Source organism: Melospiza melodia, chromosome 20, assembly GCF_035770615.1.
Source record: "Melospiza melodia melodia isolate bMelMel2 chromosome 20, bMelMel2.pri, whole genome shotgun sequence".
Lineage (NCBI taxonomy): Eukaryota > Metazoa > Chordata > Aves > Passeriformes > Passerellidae > Melospiza > Melospiza melodia.
Genome location: NC_086213.1, coordinates 12,066,478 through 12,085,684, shown reverse-complemented (window position 1 = coordinate 12,085,684; position 19,207 = coordinate 12,066,478). Strand labels below are relative to the sequence as shown.

Here is a 19,207-nt window from a genome sequence, read left to right as displayed (position 1 = left end):
CTTCCTATTAGTGAAACAGCTTTACACAGTACCAGATGAACATTTACTCCATGGATCTGTAATTGTTCTGGTTTCATATTTTAGGCTGATTTTGAAAGCAGCTTTGATGAGAAAATGCTGAAGGATTTGCTCAATGCCATCCATTTTGCTGCTCCTTTGAAGGAACTTTGTGTGTGGCTTAAAAATTTTGTGATCCCCTTCTCAAGGAGGGCTGTGCCAGATGGACAGGTGAGACTGACTTAAGAACTGCAAATTGTCATTTTCTCACACTAAGATGGTTTTACTGTCGATCCTCCAGACTTCTGAATGTCAGGAACTTGTTCCTCTGTCTTTGAAATGGATTATTTTCCCTAGCATTTATATTTGAAATTATTTCTCTTAAAAGAAGTTTCTAATGGCAAATTTTGCTTTGATAATTAGCATAACTCTACTTATAACTGTATTTTTTTCCAGAAAATACTAGATTCTTTTCCCTAGCATTTATATTTGAAATTATTTCTTTAGAAAGAATCTTCTAATGGCAAATTTGATAGATAGCATAACTCTGTTATAATTGTATTTTTTTCCAGAAAATATTAGCAAAATGGCTGGAACAAGCTGCTCGAAACCTTGAATTAACTGACAAGGTAAATCACACTGCAGAAACCTGGCCTGTCTTGTATTCCTACATGTATCATATGGTTTGCTAATATCAATTCTTTTGGACAGGCAAACTGGCCTGAAAATGGACTTCAAGTGGCTGAGATTTTTTTTACAAGTGAAAATCAAGGTGAACTGGGAGTGACAGCTTTTGGCAAGTGGACTCCTTTGGTAAGAAATGTAACAAATACAAGATTTTGCTACTAAGAAACCTCAAACAGATCCTGTGTGCTAGAGCTGGAGTGGAGGATAATTAGATCACTGGTGGGTTTGGGGAAGATGCACTTAATTCCATGAAAGGAAAGAATTCCAATTTTCATATTTTTAAAGATTTAAAGTAGATGAAAGCCTCTCAATGGCCTTGTCTCCTAACATTTTATTTCTCAACACTGTTTCAGAGGTGTGGTGACTGTGAAGAGATAGAGAGGTTAAAGAAGCTGGTAAATGATTTACAAGAGTTGAGAAATCTGTACAGAAAATACAACTGCAGGCTGGCATTCTGTGATTTTGAAAAGGTAACACTGCAGACACTTGAAAAAGTGCTTTTCAGGTTGTTCTGAAAAGGAGCAGAATCTTATAGCATGTAATTTAAAAATCAGACAAAAGAAATCCTGATGGATGTTGGTTCAATTTCCATCCATAAGCTACTGGGACTATTTGAGAAGTTGCGATACAAATTTTCTTTCAATTCAGGTTATAAATATAACCTAAGGCACTGAGAAGCTGTGGCTCAAACTCTGTGGTTTGCAGATTATTACAGATCACCTACTGTGGAACAAGGACTGGCAACAGAGAAATTGATAGTACAACTGAACAAGAAAAGCTTTGTAGATGAAAGGGGTTATTTCAGCTAAAGAGGGATTCTTTCAAGATTCTAAAGAGGGAAATCTTTCAGTTGATTTCAGTGGCCTCTGGATGTTGGATTATGTACCAGAGATGAAAATGGCCTTGCACTGAAATTTGTGATGTTCTAACTCGGCCTTTTCCCACTTGCTGCCCAGGAAAATGCAACCACTATTGTGTTTCGCATGCTTGATAAAATTTTGGCACCAGAGCTTGTCCCATCAATTTTGGAGAAGTTTATAAAACCCTACCTGTGTGAACACAACCTACAAAAAGATGAGCTTCTTCTACAGTATGTCAAGGTATCCATATTTGCTTCCTTTTGAAGAAAGCTATTTCAACAGCAGGGAGCAGAAACCAAGTCTGATGAATATTTGAACTTACAACTGAATTTTAGGTCCAGCTTTTAGATTAACCCTATTCCTGTCAATGAATTTATTGACAGTTACCATTTCAGTTATGGAACAATCTCTTAATGCCCAGAAAACTTCACACTTTTGGTCATATTATGAGATATTCCTATCTTTTCTAATTCCAAGTGTTCTGATCACCTTTATCCAAACACAGGATTTGCTGGAGCGCTGTCGGACACGATCCATTTCAGTGTTTGAAACCGCCTGGGAGGCCAAGGCTGTGGCTGTCATTGGCTGCATCTCTGACACTGATGTGAGTATGTTTCATGAAAGGCATCAGGTGACTCCAGCACATGAGTTCAGAGCAAAATATGATTTTTACATAATGCTCTGAGTACATTTTTAATGAGTGCTATGAGGATAAAATGGTATGTTATGATGTTATCTTCTTATTCTATTTTAGCCATCTCCCCCAGGATATTTTTTTGAGGATATAATTGTAGTTGTGATGTCATCACATGGAAAACTCACCAATTTTAATATATATGGAACCACAGTGTCATAAATGACTGCAAGTATTTTCTAATTGAACTTGACAATCATATGATGCCCTTTATGCAAGTGAAGATTGGGCAAGGAAATAAAATACTTGCCCAAAGGGATCAGTCACACATGAACAATACTTCAAGGGACTACTTTGAAACTTATTTTGCAAAGTGAAAATAAGTTATTTTCTGTTTGTGTCCCTTTTGCAGCTGAAGTTTGATGCAGTGCTGCAGATAATGCATGGAGCTGTGGTGCCATGGAGTGCAGCAGTGGAGCAGCTGGTCAGGCAGCACCTGGAAATGAATCATGCCAAGTAAGCAGCCCCCCCTTGGCTGGGGAAATCCTGTGTGTGATGTGGGGTGATGGTTAAATCCCATAGCTGGGGGTGCAAATGATGGATGAATTTGTTCCCAGAGTGAAGTTACTGCAGGAAAGTTACAGACTGATGGAGATGAAGAAGCTTTTGAGAGCCTATGGGATAAGAGATACCAATCTTCTGAAGGACAAGCAGATGATAATGGTAAGGTACCAAGAGTTTGGATTTCTCCAAAGGTCACAGTGAACAGCACCTGGTGATTTATTTTTGCCATTTGAGTTTGTTTTTTTTTAATATCTCCCCTTCACTAGAAGACACAGATATTTCTGGAGAAGTTTCTCAGTATCACCAGACAAATTTTCAGAGTTCCCAGGCTAATTCCGTCCCCAAGCCTTGTTTTCTCCCAGTTACATTTCTGTCAGCTTTTCTCTAGATAAAAGTTTGAAGCTTCCAGATAACTTGATACAAACTGAAAATTCCATTGGTAAAGTAATTTGTATAAACTAATTGCTGTGTTATCCTGTACATCCCCAAACTAAAGTCCATTTCTGTTTTCTTACAGAGGCTTGTTAGATACATTCTCAAACAAGATACCCCCACTTGCCTGGAGGATGCCTTGAAAATTGTGGAAGCCTACCTGCTGCCCACTGGGGAAGTGTATTTCCTGAGGATGATGGACCTGATTGACAGAGGAAGGGTAGGGAAATATTTCATGGCAGTTGATCCTGGAATTTACAGACACTGAGGCCTCCTGACAAAACAAGGACAAGTTTGCTGAAATCTTATAAGCAGATTGCCTAAGTATTTTAAATTCAAATTGTTAATTTGACAGCTAACTGCCTTAGCAGCAATTGAAAATGTTTAGCATTGAAAATGAATTCTTTGTCAGAGTTTTATCCTTCTTTTGTGGCAGAATAAGGTGAAAGTCGTGACCTTCAATGCACCAGAGGAGTTTGGAATTGAAGTCTCTACACATTTCCATGCATTGTTATTTACCCTCATGACCATTGTGCAGCCATTGATCAGAACAAGAATGTACACATAACTCAGCTTTTCCACATGCAAATGCCCTTTCCTTTTTAATATTTCTGTTCTAATTTTGTTTCTTTTTCTCCCTTCAGGGAGAGGAATCTCTGACTTTGTTAAAATCTCTGCCTCTGGCTAAGGCTGAGGAAGTTGCAGAGAGATTGACTCTGTGGGGAAGACTGATGTTACAGAACAAAGCAGATGATCCTGAAGAGGTACCAAGGCTTTTCCCACCATAAAGTGTGCACACAAATTATTCTGAAAAGGGAGAGCTGGGGATATTTCCTGTGAGAGCTGACAGACTGTGGAGTAAACACATATTACACCTATAAAATTTACTGTTCTATAAAGATAAATATGCAAAATAACTGTCTGTTCCTTTGCTTTTCAACTGGTTGTGCCTTAGACTTGGTAATTGTTGCTTAAGAAGTTTGTGGAACTTTGCATTGAGCTTTAAGAGCTGAAGCTCAACATTTTAACAAAAAAAAAAAAAAATCTCTTCCTTTCCTGCAGCAAAAACCACAAATGCTTATGACTAAGACACTGGTGGAAGTCCTCAAATTCTGGTTCAGCATTCAAAAAGGTAAAGGTACAATTTTAACATCTTATATCTTTCTTTGTGTAAATGGAATCAAAATCTAATTGTTTTTCTCCTCCAACAGACAATCCTGTGAAGAAATATGAATGTGAAGAAAACCTAAAGTTGTTTGAAACACTTGCTGCCCTGCAGGTGGATATTTTTATTGTTTTAAATCCCTTTTAATTTACTGTGATTACTCCAATTGTTTTTATCACATGGATTATATTAAAAATTAATTATATTTACAATGTGCACGCAAAGGTTGTTTTTATTATTGACTTCAAATTGATTCTAAGGCTAATTAGCAATTTAACCTAATCTAGGGAAGTTCCCAATTAGAACTCAGTTGTCTATTTAAACCAAAAATTAATATTGTCACTAAAGCCTTAATTGCTAACACTTCAAAGAGTTCATGATAAGAGTGCTGTAAGAATTTATGAAGATCTCAGTACAGTAGGCAAAAAAAGCAATTTAAAGGAAGTTAAATGGATACAAATATATAATTTTTTTGTTGTTGCAGGAGTATTTTGATATTTTTCTCTCAGATGAAGAATACAGGAACCCTTCACTGATATCTGCACTTCTTGAGGGCCACATAAGCTCTTATGAACGTGTCAGATCTGCATCCAAGTCTAGAAAAGTGCAAGCAGTGAGTTGTGATTCAGAAGGTGGCAAGCCCAAAACCCCTCCCACTGAATCCAGGCTGTACAGACTGGCTTTGCTCCTGAAAGTCTCAGAGCATGAACTGGGGGAAAAACTGGCCTTGAGAGCCCTGGATGATGGAAAAGTGGAAGTGGCTGTCAATATATGCAGGTAAACTGCAGAGCTTCTCAAGATCATCACTTTTAGTGGGCTTCTCTGAGGTATTTGTGCCACTTTTTTGAATTATTTAAAGCAAAGGAAAGGGGGTTTTGTTTTAGTTAAATAATTAGGACATAATTAAGTAAAAACCCTAAGAATTACTGGGTTTTTTTTTTTATTTTTAACATCTTTTTCTTTCTTAAAAGGGAGTTCTATGAAAACAGCTGGAATGAAAAGACAGGGCAGCTGCTGTTTGCAGTGTGCCAAAGGCTCTGCCACATGCTGGGAGCTGATGTTCCAGTGATCACTCCTGCTGGGATGGATCTCCCAGCACTGATCCATGAGCTGGCTGCCCAAGCAGCCACACTCTGCAGTCCAGGTAATTCCTGTTCCCATTTTTAGTTCATGTTGGGAGCCCAGCTTTCCAACCAGAGTTCAATAAACCTGAAAACCAAGTGAATTTCTAGACCTGCAGCTGTGAACATAGGTGCTGCAATATTGTTTCCTTTTAATTGGACAGATGAACCTTGCATTTCTGCTAATGATCTCAACATTTTCACAGATTTAGTGTTGGATTGTCTGGAACTGTGTAAATACACTTCACTTGCCAAGGAAATTCATGGACAATGCCAAATGGACAGCTATGAATTTACAGCTGAGGTATTTTCTGTGCTGTTCACTGTATATATTCATTTCCCTCTCATTTCTCCAGCACTCCAGCAATCAAAAAGCCAACAACAAAAAATCCACAAATAAAACTTAGCTAGAATTTCCTAGAATTTGTGTGTTCTTCTGCCTAAAGAATGAACTGATTTGAGTCCTAAAAGCAGTGCAGCTGTGGCACAAGCACAAGTAGCATTCTCCACTTACATTTCATGCCAATAAATCCTGCTGAAAATGGGGATTTTATCAAACAGCTTCTGCAGGACTGGCAGAGAGCTGGCTTGAAAGTATGGCAGGGAGGGTTTGGTTTTTAAATGAATGCACTGTGTGAAAGCTTTCCCAAGAGTTCTGTAAAACTTTAAGATGATCAAGTTGTTGAATTGCAGCTTTGTTTTCTGCTTAGGTCAAGCAGTGCTTTAGGCTACTTGAAATGAATGGGCTCTTACAGCTGCAGTGGAGTAGAGCAGAGTGGCTGGACTTGTTTATCCACAAAATATTATTTTTCTAGAAAATGGCCCATTTGCAGAATGTTTGCTTATAATATTTGGCTAAGAATGTTTATGAAAGCCTCCATTAAATTGAATAAGAGTACATTTTGGGTGTATAACTAAACAGCTGCAACATGAAGGACAAATATGGCCACTCTAGGTAGGAAATGGGTTTTTTGCCACTGGCCATTGAACAGAATTACTATTTTCAAATAGAACATCATGTTCTATTCCTATATTCCAAACCAGAAACCTGTTAGTGGGCTCATTAACTCTGCCTTTTGTTGCGTGTATTTTGACAATGTTCTTACTTAGACAACATCTTCTGGAGGAGATAAAGATCCTTACAAAGAGTGGACCTATGATGATTTCTTTAAAGAGGATGGGATAGTCCTGGATCCCCAGACATCTCTCCCAGTTGCATATGAGCTCATTTCTGCTCTTCTGCCTATCTGTGGTAAGCTTGTTCTCCTCAACATTGACACAATGGAAAATCTGATTTTTGTCTAGAAACAGAAATAATTCAGCTCATGTGTGGAAATTATCACCTCAGTCAGATAAACTCATGGTAGAAATACCCATGAGGGGATAAAGAATGGAAAGATAACTTTGGGTTTGGTTCCTATTTCCACAGATGAAGAGTTTAATGTTGACTGTCACATGCAAGGGATTCACACATAAAGTAGTTACTGAAAACTGTTGGATTCTTTTGTGAGTCTGGAAGATATTCCCTCCTAAAAAATAAATTCTGAGCAGGCCCAGTTAAAAACAGCATCAATGGGTCTTGGGGTTCATGGATCTCTATTTTGTGTCCTGTCCTGTGGTATTTTTAGGGCTCTCCCAGCCTTGCTGGTGGTGCTGAGTTCCTGGCATGCTGCTGATGAGCATTTTTTGTCTTTCAGAGGACAAGCTGTACCCCCTGGAGTCCCGAAGCCTGGCACACAGAACATTCATGGAAGGTACCATACCCTGCTTGGGTGGGAAAGGACCTCAAAAATCACCCAATTCAGGGGCATGAGGGCAGAGCCACCACAGAGAAAGTCTAAAGAGACACCTGGAAACCATGAGGTTTAAATTCACCCTACACAAGCATGACTGATTCGTAGGGGGTTCTACAGGTGCCTAAATGTTCCACTTAAATCCATATTTTAGGGGGTGGTTTGGTTCAGCACAGAAATCACCAGTTTGGGTGCTAATTCCCACCATTCCACCACGGGATTTTTGAGCATCTCAAAACCTGCACTTCAGGACAGTTCTACCACTCTGAGGGAAGATCATCAAGCCTGTCCAAGAAAACAACTTCTGGTCAAAAACTCATATACTTTGGACTAAAATGGGAACCTGTATTAAATTAAAAGCCCTGAGAATTTTAGGTTTTAAAGGAAACTAAGGCAAACCCTGAGTCATAACTCTAATGAAGAAAAAGAGCAACTGCTCTGATATTAACTCCTAGAACAATGTGCTTCATAATTACTCTCTGGGGTTGTTTTTGAAATATTTTACAGGACACAACTTCCTGCTGCCTGTTGGATCTCCCTTCTCTGCAGCAGTGCAGAACCTGCTGGAGTGCAGCCAGTTCCAGCTGGCCCTGCAGCTCACAGTCTGTGCCGTTGGCTCCTGCCTCCAGCACGGCATTTCCAACACCATGGACCTGTCCCCCACTCAAAAGGTGACTTTTGGCAAGTTTGGAATAGTTCTCTAGGGATTTAGAGAATTAAATCTCTGAGGTTCTCACCATGACCTTCTATTAGCACCACTTGATCAGATTTGAGTCAGTTTGTGACAGGAGCTGGTGGTTTCTTCCCTGTTTTCATGGTTCTATGCCTTTGCAAAGTGTGTTCAGAACTGAGCTTTTATTCCTGACCTTCCTGCAGAGACTAGAATGGTCTTAATAATAATGATTTACATTGTTCCTTCATGTCATTTTAATATGGGAAAAGTCACAAGTAGAATATTCAAGAAACATTCCTCAATTCAAAAGCACTTCGAAAACAGAAATCCTTTTCTATCTAGAGGAAATTGTTTTAAGGCCTTAAATACATCTGAAAATGCAATTACTATATTACTATTACTATGCTGTAAATGACAAGAAGTTGAAGATTTAGAATTTATTTTTAATTAGATGCTGTTTTCTTCAAAACAGCCACATGACGATGACCTGCTACTCACTGAAACCAGAAGTTTCCTCATAGCTATGAGGCAGAGGAGCAGCTCAGTAATCAAAACCTCTGTCCTGAACTTACTGCACAAGGTAAGAATCCCCTGGAAATGTGAGGGAGCCACTTCTGCTCTGCCTGGCAGCCACATGGAATTGTTTCAGTTGGAAAACACCCTCGAGATCATGGAGCCCAACCCTCAAACTGCAGCCAAGCCCACCCCAAAGCTGTCCTGAGCACATCTCCTCATCTTCAAACTCCTTCAGCAGGGGTGCCTCAGCCACCTCCCTGAACAGCCTTTTCCAGAGAGTCTTTGAGCCCCTTTGGGGCTGTTCCTGCTCAGTTTGCTCTGCTTGGAAGGTTCTGGACAGTGGGAGCCTCACCTTTGGGGGATCCTTTAGGGTCCCAAATGACTGTGATGGCCTTTGGGATCTGTAGGTATTCTCTGTCTCATTTCAAATCCTGGATTTGTTTTAGATTGATAGTTTTCCTAGGTGGGGAGAGGTTTTAAAAAGTTCTGTGCAAAACCTGACATTTACCATCTTCTAAGGCAGCTCAGACTAAGGGAAGTCACTTTCAGACTGGCTTCAGGATATTCAGATGTTAAATTTTAAATCCTGAAATGCATTTTTATTCTTTTCCCCCCCTAACTTAAAGGCCCAATACTTGTCTAAATTCAGGAATATTTTTCCTGTGTTGCACCTGATACAAAGAGAACTATTGAAGAAATTAAATAAATTCCTAAAGTTTATAATTTTTTTTCCAAACCACAGGTGTTCAACTCCCGTGTCATCGATCAGAACCTGGCCCTGGGCTATTGCACTGTTTTACCCAAGGAAGAAATGTTCCATAAGCTGTGGGAGGTCATAAACAACTCCTGGCAGAATTACAGAAAAGTTTTGGTAAATTCTCAAGGCTTGAGTTTCTTCAGCAAACAGAGAATGTTAAAGAGATCCTTCCTTTAGGGCCCTGGGGCAGGAGCTGCCTCTGCACCACAGTGGGAAGTTGCTGTCAGTATTAATGTGATTTTCAACCTCATCATGACTTATTGCAAAGCTTGAAATTATTTATTTCAAGTCCCATCATGATTGATATCTGTGTTATATTTTGGATAAGTTGTTCTCTAGCAGCAGCTCTCAAGAATAAAATTAAAATTATTAAAATAGAAAGGAAGATGGGAAGTAAAGAAATGGGGAGACAGAGTAATGCAAATTCTGAGAAAATGCCTAAAAAGTACCTTTTTATTACTTTCTACAATGTTAGGAAAATATTTTAGAGAAAGTAAATTTTAAAGCAGCTGCCAGCTCAGGAGGTGGGATAGTCCTGACTCCTTCTCTAATGTTTGTTTGCATTTTACCCAGTTGTGTGATCATTTATGAATTGTTTGAAATTCCTCTAAGGATTTAGATCTCAGGATTCCTAATTTTCACATTATTTCTTAGACTTTTATTCACTTCCTTTCTCCTTCCTTCTAGGCAGTAGCCCTGGTGGGAGCAGAGCTTGCTGACCAATATGGTGAAGCAGAAGAAAAGAGAAAATTCCAGGAATTGGTTATTGATGCAGAATGGGGCATCCAGCTTGGTAAAATTGGTGTAAGTTTTTACTTATTTACTTATTTTAGTTTTATTAACTAATCAGTTAATAATATCAATATAATCTGGGACGTGTGAGAGTTTTTAGGCAGATTTCCCATTCAAATATAAGCAAAGTTGGGGTTTTGTTTTTGATTTTTCATTCTGCTTGTCTGCATAAATAAACATCAAAAATGGAAATGCAGTAATTGAGGGGGCTGCAAAAGAAAATTTAAATTCTTGAGTATTATTTGTCACAAGGAGTAATCAGCAAATCCACTGCTTTTCCTGCTATGAAAGTGTCTGGATTAAACTAAAAGAAGTCAAAGCCTCACCGTGTAAGGAATTGGTTTTGATGTTGTCTAAAAGCCTCTCTTGAGCAGATGAATCTGTTTTTATCTGCAGATCTCCTTTGAGACTGTGTTTAGACAGCCACCAGTGAGGAAGAAAGATCTCATAAGAGTGCTGGTACAGAACCCAGAAGTGGACACAGCTCTCATCTTGAATTACTGCAGGTACCGATTCCATGGAATCTATCACTGTAAAAACAACCAAATAACTCTGGCCACTGAAATCACTTTTGCTTTAAATAAATCCTAATTAATATAAAATGCAAACTCCTCTTTAAAAAAAAATTACTATTCAGAATACATTCTGCCTTGGATTAATTTTCTAAGGAAAGAAGCTCCCAGAGAAAATCCCATTCTGTTCTTTCCTAGCACTTTCATGCTGGACAGTGATGCTGCACTGCAGCTCTGCATTGAAACCCTCCTGCTCCAGAATTCAAACACAAATGATGTTGAAGATGACTCTGCAGAAAGCAGTGAGAGGCAACCTCATTCCACATTACTTGCTAGAGCACTAAAAATAATCCCTCTGCTGAACAGCACCAAACACCTGGTCATGAGCCTCAGTGGAATATTGTTCAAGGTAAAAAAAATATAAAATAAAACAAAAAACCAGCACAGCCACATCCCTGGAATCTGCATCTAATAATTGCTGCATGCCACTTGAATGACAGAGGAATAATTCCACAGAAACTGAAAAGGTTGTGTTTTTTTCACATTTTCTTAACTTGTAAATGTTAAAATTGAGTTTTTTGCTTCTCTATAAAGGAAATGACAGCCACATTTCTAATTTTCTCAAAAGAGAGGCAGGAGTCTTTTATCCCCACTTCCCTTAAAAACTGACCAGCCAGAAAAATCAAAAAAGTAATTTCTGAATACACTGGAAGAGTTCTACATTAAAAATAGATGGGGGTTAAAAATTATATATTGGGGGTATTTCTGTTTGGTTGGGGTTTGATTTTGTATTTTGGAGAGCTGGGGTTTTTTTGTGGGATGACTTTTTTGGGGTTTGTTTCATTTTGTTTCCAGCACTTATTGTTTGGTCTTTCTGCAAAACTCTGATGTCTTTTTTTAGGATTTAAGAAAGGGTTTTAGAGATTTATGTCATGATGCTTATATCAACATAACACTGAAGAAACAGTAATTGGTATTAAAATTGGGAAAAAAATCAACATACTTGAATGTTCTTATAAGACAAATTGTGTAAGATCTTATAAAACATGATTCTTTTGAACAGCTGGATCCTTATGACTATGAAACACTGGAAATTGTCCTGAGAGTGATCCAAAGTGCTGATGAGAAGAACACCAGCATCCAGCTGAGCCAGGTGTGTCCAGATGTGTGATCTTATGAATGGCATCTCAATCCTGCTTTATTTATTTATTAATGGAGCTATTCAGCACTGTTGAAATAAATTAATTCTTCCATGTACACACCTTTCCCTCAGAAAACAGCCTTAAAAATGATTTCTGGTAATTTCTCTGATTTATATTTTTTTTTCCCCCTAGGCTTTGAGCCTTCTCAAACACCTGAAGTCTTATACCAGGATTTCTCCTCCAGTGGACCTGGAACACCAATATGTTCTGGAGCAGATGATTCCCCTGGCTCCAGCTGCTCACACCAGGCTGCCCTTTCACCTGCTGTTCTTCAGGACTCCCCAGTGTTTCTGGAACATTATTTGTAAGTTCAGGATCTCAAATTCCCTTTCTCTGCTCTCTCTGACCTTCAAAGTGCCCCAGTTTATGTTGTATTTTAACTCTAATTCTTCATTAATGCAGTTTTCATCCCAACTGCTCCTAAAGCACTTCTTGTGCTCCCCAGTTGCTGCCCAGAGGAGCTAAGAGGACAAATACAGTGCAGGATTTGTCCTCAAATTGTTTCCTAGCACCTCCAAAATTTATCCCCATATGCCCCTTCCAGCCCAGAGGGGATAATGAGGATCAGATTCTTTCTCTCCCATTGGAGGTCCCCATCCACCAGTAAACTCAGAGTGCTTCCTTACACAGAGGGAGCTGCCAGTGGATTGTGAGACTCTCACAGGCAACTTTTCCTTTTCAGCTGCAGAGCTCAGTGAGGAAACCTTCCCAACCCTCCTGCTGATTTCCAAACTAATGAAGGTACAGTAACAGCCTGAAGGAATTCATTTCAATATTATTCCCCCACACCCCAATAAAAGAAATTTCCATTTTTCTTTTGCATGATGTTGGCCTCACTGTAGAAGCTCTGACAATTCCCATCTACTTTACACTTTTCCAGGTTTCCCTGGATACTTTCCACATGTCTGCAGTTCGACATGTCTTTGAGAAAAAACTGAAACCAAAAATATTCGAAATGCGAAGCAGCGGCTGCACCTCCATTGTTAACAAGGAAACCATGAAAACTGTGCAGGCCCTTCAGTCCTACCTGCTGGCCATTGTCAATCCAGAGTGGGCTGTGGCCATGGCTCACAAGATTGCCCAGGAATTCCCCACGGGTCAGTGGCAAAGGGGTGGGGAAGGATTGGGACAGGCAGAGCAAGGTGGGAGCAGACATTTGTTCACTGAGCCTGAATAACACCCAGCAAAGCTGGAGCATGGAAATGAATTCATCTCCTGCATCCAGTTTGGAGCAATAGGTTGGACAAACCCATTTGATATCACAGCATCACCATCAAATCCTTTTCCCTCCCTTTTTGTGGAATCATAGAAAGGCTTTAAGGTCCTTCCAGCCCAAACCTGGACACCTTCCATTAAACCAGGTTGCTCCATCCACCCTGGCCCTGTTTCCTGCCAGAGGTTTCTCCATGTCCACACCATCTTCAGACAAGTTTTCTACCAAGAGTCAATATTTCAGTCCAATTTAATCCCTTTCTCTGCTATTGAATCCAAATACATAATATCTTTTGCTCTTTAGACATAAAAGTTTTCCTAATATTTTAAATAGCTGCTAATTTTTTTTAATTCTTCAAAATAAAATGGATGTAGTATATAGTGTAAGAAGGATTAATGAAAACTTAATTTATTTACTTCTTTCCCTTCCTTATTTTTTTTAAATCATTTAAAAGGTCCTGACCATATCCAGGCACTGAAATTCTGTCTCTACCTGGCTGAGAAGTGGCTGAAGAGCACTACAGCTAAGGTAATGGGAACTGCTTGCCAGATTGTTGTGAAGTCATTACAAAAATCACAAAATATTTATATTTGTATTTAAATTTTTGGTGTTTTAGGCAGTGATGTGTAAATTGTACCACAACCAACCCTGATATGGGAAATACTTTTGGGGAAGTGACCCCCAGAAGAATCCCCTCTGTCCTGGAACATTCTCCTGCAAAAATCAGGCTGGGTGTTCTTGGAGCTTGGACAAACAATGAGCAGTTTTAGGGAGAATAATTTGTTCCTTCTCCTGTTGGGTGCATTTTTCTTGCTGCAGGAGACTGAGGTGGAATCTGATCCAGTTTGATCAATAACATTATTAATTTTTGCTTACAGCTCCAAGACTCTTTAGCTCTTTGCAGGGTTAGATATAAAGAAAATCTGCTTTCACTTGATGCTCAGGCTTGTTTTCACATGGTTTCCTTTCACAGGGAAAGGTGAATAAGAATCTCAGCTTTGATTAAAAATCTCAAACTTCCTATGGAGCTGTTGAGGCACAAAGAACCCTAAATAGTTTTCTGTACTAAGTCCCATGATCAGAGAGAATTATGCCAAAATTAAACTGAAATATGAGCAGCCAAAAGTTTTAATAGCAATCTTTTTTTCTTCTACATTTTACCTCAAAATCTCTTTATTTTACCTGCTTGTACATATTTTATTTGGCTCTTTCACAACAGCTTTGCAATTTTTTTCAAAATCCCTTTCCTAGCTAGAGCAATGTGGTTAATCCTTTCTGTCTGCAGAAAAAACTCCTGTGGGTGCAGGTGTGGGGACACCTCTGAAGAGCAGACCCTGCTGTCCAGTCTGTAAAAAGATGATTTTTCTTGTGCTTTTGAGTAAAAAAGGCTTTTTAATGTAAAACTCTGGTGTTTTGCTAAAGGATGAGCCACATGGGAAAGCAGAAGTCCTCCAGAGGAATTTATACTCGCAGTATAAGAGAGCAGCAACAGAAAATGTCCTGATAACAAATAACCTGAACACTGGGGAGCATCTAAAATCCATTGGGAAACCAGCAAATCTGATTGTTTTACTGTATGAACACCACAGCATAGACCAGAGGTTCCAAAATCCAGCTGGCAGAGATTACCCAGGTGAGTTTGAGCAAAGAAAAGCCCTTTAAAAACCCAAATTCTGGTATGGAAATAACATTTTCTTCACCTTTTCCTGTAGATATCCACATGGCAGCCAAGGAGATTGCTGAGATTAACAACTTGGACATGAACAAAATTTGTGACAAGCTGCTGGCCAAATGGCTGTGTCCAAGCACACCACCCCCAGGGGTAAGAAACTTTGGGGCTGGATTATATAAATTATAGAAAATATATTTATATAAAATATGGGCTTTTTTTCCTCCACTTGTTCAAAAAACCTGAGGTTATTCTGTACAAAGTGCCTGTAGTACCCATGATTGTATTTCAGATTTCAGTAAATCCCTAAAATAGCACAGCAGTGTCTGGGGTGAGAAGGATTTGAAATGTTTTTCCTTCTCTCTGTGTAAATTCAAACCTTCCCTTTAGTGCAGCCAGCCTGAAGGGGAAAGCAGCTGTAAATACATCAGCCTCATCAAACACTGCTGTAAGCAGGGCTATGACCCAGCTATTTATCCAAACTCATCTAAATTTTCATTTCTTTTTAAAGAAAACCCAAGAAATCTTTGGAGATGTGCAGGAGGATGAAGAGCTCCGAAGGTGTGTGTGTTCTCTTACCTGTAATGTGGTGAATTATTTTTAACTCACCAGTTAAAAATGGCTTTTTCAAGAAACCTGACAGTGGGTGTGTGATTCAGAGCTCACTGTTCTTATTTTTACTTTCTGCTGACATCACTTTTGAATCATCCCATATTTATTTATACCACAAAACCCCATTGACAATAACTTACATCTGTAAGTTTTTAAGAGCAGCTTTTTGGAGGTTTTCCCCTCCTGTTTCACATCCTTGCTCTCTTTCTGACAGTGAAATATTCCCATTTAAATGACAGTTGATGTGCTGTATTTCAGTAGCTGTTCCTGCATTAAAACCAAACCCATTTTTTAGGGTGATTTACCTGCTCCAGTCTCGCTCTATGGATTACAGTTCAAGGATGCTTTTTGCAATTACAACATCTGACACATCTGTGAGTGGCTAAATTCTTGTTTTAGCTTTTTATCTCTTATTAAAATCAAAAGCTGTCTGCTTTTCTACAAGAGCTTTTGGCCTTTGCCTGTGTTTTGGATGGTTTGTGATTTATTTGAGCTGTGTTTTCCTCCCTTCACCAACTTTTGCTTAAAACTGATTTTCATTGAATTTTGCTATTAACTCAAGAGCAGCCCTTGAACTCTGGTTTTTCTAAACCTATTGCTGATATTATCTGAAACAACTCCATGAAACATTTGCTAGAGTGTCCTTAAGCTGCTGTAAGACATTGGCTCACTTTGGGTGGAATGAAAGCAGAGTGGTAAAATTGTTTTTCAGCAGAACCTTAACCTCCAGTTTTCCCACACCTAATTACATTTGTGCTACAATAATCACAAATATTTCGTATATAATACAAATATTTTTGTTATAATAATGACAAATATTTTTCTTGCCTGTATTAACAATCTGAAATCTAGAAAACCAGAGGGTTTTATACACCTGGGATGATCTTTTCCAGCTGTTCAGGCAGTAGTGGTGACTTTGGGACTGTGTTTTCCCCCTCAGCCCTTTGGTGACACCCAGCTGACCTTTGCTCACAGGACCAGAGCCTTCAGGTGTTTGCTCTACCTGGCAGACACCAGCACTGTGGAATCACTCTTCAAGAAACCCATTGAGAAAGTCAAGTAAGAGGAATTTTTTACATATTAAAGGACATTTTTCAGTGTTATCCTGAACTTGGATATGTGGATTAAATGATAACCATCATTAATTCCTGCTTTTTTTATTTTCACAGGTATTTTCTGAAGTGCTGCATTTATCTGGCAGAGTTTGAGATCCTGAATATTCCATACACTTATGAATCATTCCACAAGAGCCCCAAGGAAGGGATGATTAAAGGGCTGTGGAAGAACCACAGTCACGAACCCAGGGTAGGATTTTTAAATCCTTTCTAAATTTTGTTACACACTCTGAATTTACACCTCTCAGCCTTTTCTAAACATTTTTCTTCAGTGTACTCTGGAAATTACAGATAAAAGCTTTACCCTTTCTACAATTAGAAAATAAAATACCACATTTAGGTGGTTTAGGTTTTGTTCCTCCCATGTGTGCAATAATTTTGGAAGTGGCTCAGAAAGGTTTGAGGATGATGAATTTCTGTTAAAATGCAGCAAATCCTTGCTCCCCTTCAGGCTGTGAGACTGGTGACAGAGCTGAGTTTGGAATACCAAGTCTATGATCCCCAGCTCTGGAATGGCCTCCTACAGAAACTCCTGGGCTTCAACATGGTAAGGAATTTTTTGAGGATAAAACTCTGCAGCAAGGGGAGAAAAAGGTTGGGTTTATCCAGTGATCTGTGAAGAACAGGATAGATACAGAAACTATAAACCATTGGTGCTCTGAGATACTGAACTGGTGATGATTTGAGGAATTTGAATTTTGATCTTAAATTGTTATACTTTGATTTTTTTAAAAGCCTTTCAGAATAAATCCTATAATAATAAATTAAAATTTTTCTTCACGTTATTATCAATTTATAACATAATAGGCACATTCCTGTCTGCAAATCTACACAAACTGTGCACACGTGTATTTCCATGTGTGTACATACACACATGAGCCCTAAAATGTATTTCTGATGATGGAAATCCTGATTGCTGCCATTCAGAATCCTAATTGCCTGTGACTGTCAGACATTATGGAAAATTGCTGCAGCTGAGGAGGTAACAGTTGTACCTGGCAGTGGGGTTGATAATTTAATTCACTGAACTACAAAGCAAATTTCCATAGGTGTCAAAGGAACACAGGTGCCTTGAGAAACTCTAAATTTGCATCCTGCAGGCAAAACAAGCTAAATTTGGCAATAATGTACAGTTTTCTGTAGATTATTGCCAAATCTTCAGAAACACCCAAGAATTTGAATTTTTTTCTTCCAGATTCAGTATCTAAGGAGAGTTTTGGTTGCAATTACTGGGATTCCTTCATTATGGGAGGTAAGCAAATATTGTCTGGCTCCTCATCTTTTTCTTCACCTGACAGGAATTTGGAGCATTTGTGTGTCAGCCATGAAAAGATTCTTTTTGAATTGCTATTTTTCCTATGACAGTATATCAGTAAACATTGGATAGAATATATATATATATATTTATATATAAGTTTACCATATCAGTAAACACTGGACAGAATCAGTCAGAATATTCCTAAATCTTGGACTCTGAGCTAAGAAAAGCAACGTTAGGGACTAAATCAGGATAAATAAAAAGGAGTATTGACAGGTTTCCTCCAGGTGCAGGGGGTCAGGGTGTCTGTGTTTATTACACATTTGGTTACCCCTGGTTTTGGCTGTAACTCAAAAATAAACTTTGTTGCCCTCAGATTCCCAGCTTCAGCCGGGCCTGGCGCAGCGTGGTCCTGTCCCCCTTCCTCACAGGTAGGGCTGCACTCCCTGCCCTGCTCCTGGAGTAACCTGCTTGTAGATTTACTCCCCCTTGTTCTGTTTTTCTCTCTCTCTCAGCCTCGTGCCCACCGAGTCCCAGGCAGCTGCAGGAGTGCAGGAAGGGCTTTGTGCTCCTGCTCAGGTGAGGCCCCAGCCCTGCCCCTGAGCTTTCTGTGCATGAGGCAGACCTGCACTGCCTTTGCAGTGTGAACAGCTCATTCTTTCCTTATTTCAGTACCTCAGTACTCTGACTTGCTCTAAACACCCACCTGTGCTCAGGGAGCCCGACTTGAACCAAAGTTAGTTGGGAAATAAATTAGGTTTTGGTTGGGAAGGACCCTGAAGGTTATCTGGAGAGGGATCCTACACTGCTGTGCACACACATCTGTGCCAAAGCTCTGCTCTGGGCAGGTGGGCACCAACTGCCCTCAAAATGGGCTTCTTAAAAGAGAAACTGGAGGTGACATTTGGGGTTTTGGAAAATCCTCATGGGTTTGTATTCAGTGAAACTTCAATTTGCTTGGCCACTTCAGGCACTGATGTGAGGCAGAAATGTGTTGTCCTACCTGACTCCCAAATCTCAGGGCAGGTTTGCTGACAACTCTGAGCAAAACTGCCCTGAGATCCTCCTCCTGATCCCCTGCAGGTGTCCTGTCCTGGCTGACCTGGATATTGTTGGAATTGCTAAACAATACACCCAGCTGGACCTGCCAGCTTTTGCCCTGGGCTGCCTCTTGGTCACTCCTCACTCTGAGAAGAGAGAGCAGCAAATTCAGGTAAATCTGAAGTTTTGTGTCCTCTCTCTGCAAGGGAAATATCCTAAAGCAGTTCCTGCTCACCAGAGCAGTCAGAGGGGAATTCCAGTTAACTTCAACACATCCCTGCTGATAAGTGCTCAACATCTGCCACCCTCAAAGGCTTCTGAAGGGATCATGTGAACACTTCCTCCTTTTTCTTTAAAAACTTCAGTCATCCCCAGTGGCTTTGTCATCTGACTCTGCCTTTAGAGAATTTGAGGATGTTTTATGAGATCCCACCCATTAAGCACATGGGAAAAAAACCAAAAAAAAAAACCAGTAAAACCCAAGCCAGACCAGATAGTAATAAAAGCACTGAATCCTGCTTTGGAAGGGTGTTGAGTTGAAAGCCCCTGACTTCCAAGGAAGATGTTTGATGTGCACCAGCTCTGATAGAAACC

The 19,207-nt window shown here is 39.5% G+C and overlaps 1 protein-coding gene across 1 annotated transcript in view; it reads left to right on the top strand.

Annotated features, from left to right (window-relative positions):
* KNTC1 (kinetochore associated 1) overlaps positions 1–19,207 on the top strand; it is a 32,179-nt gene that overhangs the window by 10,060 nt on the left and 2,912 nt on the right. Inside the window, exons 21-59 of the mRNA XM_063172802.1 lie at positions 85–228; positions 570–626; positions 709–810; positions 1,038–1,154; positions 1,641–1,784; positions 2,050–2,148; positions 2,591–2,694; positions 2,796–2,901; positions 3,260–3,394; positions 3,819–3,938; positions 4,237–4,306; positions 4,386–4,453; positions 4,824–5,116; positions 5,311–5,483; positions 5,667–5,764; positions 6,571–6,712; positions 7,158–7,214; positions 7,761–7,924; positions 8,399–8,506; positions 9,185–9,313; positions 9,887–10,003; positions 10,388–10,497; positions 10,702–10,912; positions 11,567–11,656; positions 11,838–12,009; positions 12,388–12,446; positions 12,586–12,802; positions 13,373–13,446; positions 14,341–14,551; positions 14,631–14,740; positions 15,099–15,148; positions 15,495–15,573; positions 16,140–16,258; positions 16,369–16,504; positions 16,766–16,861; positions 17,510–17,566; positions 17,949–18,003; positions 18,088–18,151; positions 18,656–18,785. Coding sequence (XP_063028872.1) covers positions 85–228; positions 570–626; positions 709–810; positions 1,038–1,154; positions 1,641–1,784; positions 2,050–2,148; positions 2,591–2,694; positions 2,796–2,901; positions 3,260–3,394; positions 3,819–3,938; positions 4,237–4,306; positions 4,386–4,453; positions 4,824–5,116; positions 5,311–5,483; positions 5,667–5,764; positions 6,571–6,712; positions 7,158–7,214; positions 7,761–7,924; positions 8,399–8,506; positions 9,185–9,313; positions 9,887–10,003; positions 10,388–10,497; positions 10,702–10,912; positions 11,567–11,656; positions 11,838–12,009; positions 12,388–12,446; positions 12,586–12,802; positions 13,373–13,446; positions 14,341–14,551; positions 14,631–14,740; positions 15,099–15,148; positions 15,495–15,573; positions 16,140–16,258; positions 16,369–16,504; positions 16,766–16,861; positions 17,510–17,566; positions 17,949–18,003; positions 18,088–18,151; positions 18,656–18,785 — 4,587 coding nt within the window. The remainder of the gene's footprint in view (positions 1–84; positions 229–569; positions 627–708; positions 811–1,037; positions 1,155–1,640; positions 1,785–2,049; positions 2,149–2,590; positions 2,695–2,795; positions 2,902–3,259; positions 3,395–3,818; positions 3,939–4,236; positions 4,307–4,385; positions 4,454–4,823; positions 5,117–5,310; positions 5,484–5,666; positions 5,765–6,570; positions 6,713–7,157; positions 7,215–7,760; positions 7,925–8,398; positions 8,507–9,184; positions 9,314–9,886; positions 10,004–10,387; positions 10,498–10,701; positions 10,913–11,566; positions 11,657–11,837; positions 12,010–12,387; positions 12,447–12,585; positions 12,803–13,372; positions 13,447–14,340; positions 14,552–14,630; positions 14,741–15,098; positions 15,149–15,494; positions 15,574–16,139; positions 16,259–16,368; positions 16,505–16,765; positions 16,862–17,509; positions 17,567–17,948; positions 18,004–18,087; positions 18,152–18,655; positions 18,786–19,207) is intronic.